The sequence below is a fragment of the Equus quagga genome, chromosome 7, assembly GCF_021613505.1.
Source record: "Equus quagga isolate Etosha38 chromosome 7, UCLA_HA_Equagga_1.0, whole genome shotgun sequence".
Taxonomy (NCBI): Eukaryota; Metazoa; Chordata; class Mammalia; order Perissodactyla; family Equidae; genus Equus; species Equus quagga.
Window position 1 is genome coordinate 24,387,288 of NC_060273.1, and position 6,000 is coordinate 24,393,287.

General features: G+C 36.8%; 1 protein-coding gene across 5 annotated transcripts in view; it reads left to right on the forward strand.

Annotated features, from left to right (window-relative positions):
- The window catches only part of RABGEF1 (RAB guanine nucleotide exchange factor 1), a 72,884-nt gene extending 67,305 nt beyond the window's left edge, over window positions 1-5,579 (forward strand). For all 5 annotated transcript variants that reach the window (XM_046666340.1, XM_046666344.1, XM_046666342.1 and 2 more), the window contains one exon: window positions 4,975-5,579. In XM_046666340.1, coding sequence (XP_046522296.1) covers window positions 4,975-5,373 — 399 coding nt within the window. In that variant the 3' untranslated portion in view covers window positions 5,374-5,579. The remainder of the gene's footprint in view (window positions 1-4,974) is intronic.
- Window positions 5,580-6,000: the final 421 nt, after the last annotated feature.

A 6,000-nucleotide genomic window follows, 5' to 3' on the forward strand; every position in this document is an offset into this window, starting at 1 on the left:
AGGGTTCCCTTTTCTCCCCATCCTCTCCAACATTTCTTATTTTTTGTCTTGGTGATTATAGCCATTCTAATGGCTGTAACGTAATATCTTAGCTGTAGTTTTTTTTTTGAGGAAGATTAGCCCTGAGCTAACATCTACTGCCAATCCTCCTCTCTTTTTGCTGAGGAAGACTGGCCCTGACCTAACATCCGTGCCCATCTTCCTCGACTTTATATGTAGGATGCCTGCCACAATGTGGCTTGCCAAGCGGTGCCATGTCTGCACCCAGGATCCAAACCAGTGAACCCCGAAGTGGAATATGCAAACTTAACCACTGCACTACTGGGCTGGCCCCTTAGTGTAGTTTTGATTTGCATTTCCCTGATGATTGGGGGTGTTGAACATCTTTTCATGTACCTATTGACCATCTGCATATCTTCTTTTGGAAAAATGTCTGTTCATATCCTCTGCCTATTTTTAGATTGGGTTGTTTGGTTTTTTGTTGTTGAGTTGTGTGAGCTCTTTATATATTTTGGAGATTAACCACTTGTCAGATATGATTTGCATGATTTCTTTTTGTTGTGATTTTAATGGGATTGTATTCTTGAGTTCTCTTTCTGTTAGTTCATCATTAGAGTATAAAGGCAACTGATTTTTGTAAGTTGATTTTGTACACTTCTGCTTTGCTGTAGTTGTTGATTATTTCTAATAGTTTTCTGATGGATTCTTTAGGGTTTTCTATATAGAAAATGATGTTGTCTGCAAACAGCATGAGTTTCATTTCTTCCTTGCCAATTTGGATACCTTTTATTTCTTTTTCTTGCCTCATTGCTCTGGACCAAACCTCCAGTAACATGTTAAATAAGAGTAGCAAGAGACAACACCCTTCTCTTGTTCCCCTTCTCAGAGGAAGGCTTTAAGTTTTTCCCCATTGAGTATCTTGTTAGCTTGTGTTTGTCGTCTATGGCCTTTATTGTGTTGAGGTACTTTTCTTCTATACCCATTTTATTGAAAGCTTTTAATCATACATGGATGTTGGATCTCATCAAATGCTTTCTTTGCATCTATTGAGATGATCATGTGGTTTTTAGTCCTCATTTTGTTGATGTGGTGTATCACATTGATTGATTTGCGGATGTGAAACCATCCCTGCTTCCCTGGTATGAATCCCACTTGATTATGCTGTATGATCCTTTTAATGTATTGCTGTATTCAGTTTGCCAATATTTTGTTGAGGAATTTTGCATCTATGTTCATCAGTGATACTGGCTTGTAATTTTCCTTCTTTGTGTTGTCCTTGTCTGGCTTTGGGACCCTGGTGATGTTTGCCTCATAGAATGTGTTAGGAAGTGTTCTATCTTCTTCAATTTTTTGGAATAGTTTGAGAAGGATAGGTATTAAATCTTCTTTCAATGTTTGGTAGAATTCTCCAGGGAAGCCATCTGGCCTTGTACTTTTATTTGGGGGGATGTTTTGATTACGATTTCAATCTCTTTACTTCTGATTGGTCTATTCAGAGTCTCTATTTCTTCTTGATTCAGTTTTGGAAGATTATAAGAGTCTAAGAATTTATGCATTTCTTCTAGATTGTCCAATTTGTTGGCGTATAGTTTTTCATAGTATTTTCTTATAATCCTTTGTATTTCTGTGATATCCGTTGTAATTTGTCCCCTTTCATTCCTAATATTATTTATTTGAGCCTTTTCTCTTTTTTTCTTAGAGAGTCTGGCTAGGGGTTTGTCAATTTTATCTTCTCAAAGAACCAGCTTTTTGTTTGATTGATCCTTTCTACTGTTTTTTTGTTTGTTTGTTTTGATTTCATTTATTTCTGCTCTAATTTTTTATTATTTCTCTCCTTCTGCTGACTTTGGCCTTTGTTTTTCTTTTACTACTTCTGTTAGGTGTAGTTTAAGATTGCTTATTTCAGATTTTCTTTGTTTGTTAAGGTGAGCCTGTATTGCTATGAATTTCCCTCTTAGAACCACTTTTGCTTCATCCCGTATGAGTTGGTGTGGTGTATTTTCATTTTCATTTGTCTCCAGATATTTTTTTACTTCTCCTTTAATTTCTTTGATGATCTATTGGTTGTTCATTAGCATGTTGTTTACTATCCACATATTTCACTTTCCCAGCTTTTTTCTTTTAGTTAGTTTCTAGTTTCATAGCATTATGGTTGGAAATGATGCTTGATATGATTTCAGTCTTCTTAAATTTATTGAGGCTTGCCTTGTTTCCCAACGTATGGTCTATCCTTTAGAATGTTGCATGTGCACTTCAGAAGAATGTGTATTCTGCTGGTTTTGGATGGAGTGTTCTGTATATATCTATTAAGCCCATCTGGTCCCATTTTTCATTTAACTCCATTATTTCCTTGTTGACTTTCTGTCTGGATGATCTATCCATTGATGTAAGTGGGATGTTAAGGTCCCCTACTATTATTGTGTTGTTAATATCTCCTTTTAGGTTTGTTAATAGTTGTTTTATGTACTTTGGTTCTCCTGTGTTGGGTGCATATATATTTATAAGTGTTATGTCTTGTTGGAGTGTCCCTTTTCTCATTATATACTGACCCTCTTTGTTTCTCATTACCTGTTTTATCTTGATGTCTTTATCTTTACTTTGTTTAATATAAGCATGGCAACACCTGCTTTCCTCCGTTTGCAATTAACTTGGAGTATTGTCTTCCATCTCTTCACTCTGAGCCTGTGTTTGTTGTTGGAGCTGAGATGTGTTTCCTGGAGGCACCCATATTGTTGGGTCTTGTTTTTTAGTCCTTCCAGCCACTCTGTGTCTTTTGATTGGAGAATTCAATCTATTTACATTGAGTGATCATTGATATTTGAGAAGTTAATGCTGCCATTTTATCACTCGTTCTCGAGTTTTTCTGCCTTTCGCTTGTTTCTCATCCCATGTATTTCGGACTACCAATTCAATTTGGTATTTCTCTGTGATGATTTTCTCAGTTGTTTATCATTTGTGTCTCTGTTTTGATTGTTTAGTAGATACCATGAGGTTTGTGTAAAAAATCTCATAGATTTGATTGTCTGTATTCTCATAGCTTCTTATTTCCTTAGACCAAGATGATTCTATCCTATTCCTCTTCCCCTTCAAAGTTACTATTGTCACAACTTACTCTGTTTTGTGTTGTGTTTGTGGTTAAAAGGACGAGATTGTATTTATTTTTGATGTTTTTCCCCCTTTATTGTTAATGTTATAATTAAGAATTTGCTAACCTGTTCTGACAGAGAGTGCAATTTTCTGATTTTGCCTACCTATTTATCTCCTTGCTTAAGGCTTTGTAACCCTATTCTTTTTTTTAGGTATGAGGGCCTTCTTGAGCATTTCTTGTGGGGGTGGGGGTCTTCTGGTGATGAGCTCCCTTAGCTTTTGTTTGTCTGGGAAAGTTTTTATTTCTCCATCATATCTGAAGGATATTTTCACTGCATAGAGTATTCTTGGCTGAAAGTTTTTGTCTTTCAGAATTTTGAATATATCATTCTAGTGTCTCCTAGCCTCTAAGGTTTCTGCTGAGAAACCCACTGAAATCCTGATAGGGGTTCTTTTGTAAGTTATTTTCTTCTGCCTTGCTGTCCTTAATAGTTTTTCTTTGTCATTGACTTTTGCCAGCTTTACTACTATATGCCTTGGAGAAGGTCTTTTTACATTGAAATAGTTAGGAGATTTATTGGTTTATTTCACTTGTATTTCCAGCTCTTTCCCCAGGTTTGAGAAGTTCTCAGCTGTTATTTCTTTGAATAAGCTTTCTGCTCCATTCTCCTTCTCTTCTCCCCCTTGAATACCTGTAATTCTTCTGTTGCATTTCCTAATTGAGTCAGATATTTCTCGGGAATTTCTTCATTTCTTTTTAGTCTTAGTTATCTCTCCTCCTCCATCTGAATCATTTCTATATTTCTGTCATCCAGACTGCTGATTCTCTCCTCCATAATATCAACTCTGTTATTTAAGGACTCCAGATTTTTCTTTATCTCAACTATTGTGTTTTTCATCTCCAACATTTCTGATTGGTATTTCTTTATAGTTTCAGTCTCCTTTGTGAAGAATTCCCCCTGTTCATTAATTTTGTTTCTGATTTCATTGAACTGTCTATTTGTATTTTCTTGTAATTCATTGAGTTTTTTTATGATAGCTATTTTGAATTCTCTGTCATTTTGATTATAAATTTCTGTGCCTTCAGGATTGATTTCTGGGTGCTTGTCATTTTCTTCCTGGTCTAGAGTATTAATATATTTCTTCATACTGTTTGATGGTGTGCATTTGTGCCTCGCAGCTTCCACCTGCCACCTCTGGTGGGGGTCAAGAGTTGTGTATTCTGAATCTGCTGCAATCCCTGGCTCACTCACAGCTGCTGCTTTTCTAACCTGTTTGTAGGCACTCTGGCTGACAGGCTGAGCTGCAGCACCTGGTGTGGGGAGGGGTGCTTTCTTTCACTTGCGCCATCCTGGGGAATTCTCACTCTGCCCGGGCTCTCTACTCTCCTGGTGTGCTGGCTTGATGAAGATACCCCTGCACCTTTTCCACCTCTGTGTGGGGCTTTCCTGAAGGCTGTGAGGGAACTTAGAGAGCAAAGGTGTTCCCACAGAGTGCTGCCCCTCCCCTTTTTCCTATGAAAGCTGTGCTTGGTCCTGCAACCTGGGTTGCTGCCACTAGGGGAAGGAGAAGAGATCCTCTTACCGCCTGCCACTTCCTCCAGGGGGTCCAGCACCTCCACTTTCAGATGTATGGCTGCATGGATCTCTCAGATGTCTTTTCTGTTGTGTGAATGTTCTCCGTTGGTTTATGAATGTCGTTTTCTTTGTATCTTAGTAGGGAGAGTCTAAGGGAAGAGCTCACTCTGCCATGATGCTGACATCACCTCATCTACTTTTGATTCTGTTATAAATTCTCCATTAAAAAAGGATTTTTAAAAATCTTATTGAATATGTGTGTAACATTCCTCATATGATCTTAATAAATAACATTCTCCTTTTTTTGTAGTGCTGTGCCGTGGCTTTCATTGAGAAATTAGATGCCCAGTCTCTAAATTTAAGTCAGGAAGATTTTGATCGATACATGTCTGGCCAGACTTCTCCCCGGAAACAAGAATCTGAGAATTGGTCTCCTGATGCTTGCTTAGGTGTTAAGCAAATGTATAAGAACTTGGATCTCCTGTCTCAATTGAATGAACGACAGGAAAGGATTATGAATGAAGCCAAGAAACTTGAAAAAGACCTAATAGATTGGACAGATGGAATTGCAAAAGAGGTTCAAGACATTGTTGAGAAATACCCACTTGAAATTAAGCCCCCAAATCAGTCTTTAGCAGCTATTGACTCTGAAAATGTTGAAAATGATAAACTTCCTCCACCATTGCAACCTCAAGTTTATGCAGGATGATAAAAACTTACATGGATAGTATTTATTTGAATCTAAATTGTTGCTAGCCCTTACTACAGTCCACTGATTGGGATCTTGAGTATGACTTAATTGCTTATAAATGTAAGAGCATTTTTATAAAGGTACAGTTTGTGGGGATTGTTTTGTTTTATTTTGTTCTTCCTGGCAAAGGAATCTTAGTAAATAATAAAGTACTATTTATTTGAGTTACTGAAATAGATTCACTTAAGGTTGTGTGAAAATTTTGTCTCAGTCTATTTTTTTTTCCTCCATTACTTTTCTTTGTGCTTCCTTCATGGCATTCACTGTGTTTGGATTGGGTAAATAATTCCCTTTCAAAGGATAAAGCAAATGAATGCCACCAAATGTGTGTTTAAGGAAATTCAATGGTACCACTCTTCTACAGTTTGAAATAATTTTATAATTGTAAAGATAAAAGATATATTGATAAGTAAGTGTGTAAAGTTGTAAATATATATTAAAGAAAGAATGGCATCTGCTGTGCATGGCATTTCATCTGTTAATATTTTTAGTTTGAAATGAAGTATATTGAATGTTTGCCTTTAACACCATTTTATTTGGTTTGCCCCACTAAAATGCATCTAGAAGTGTTTAGACATACTCCCT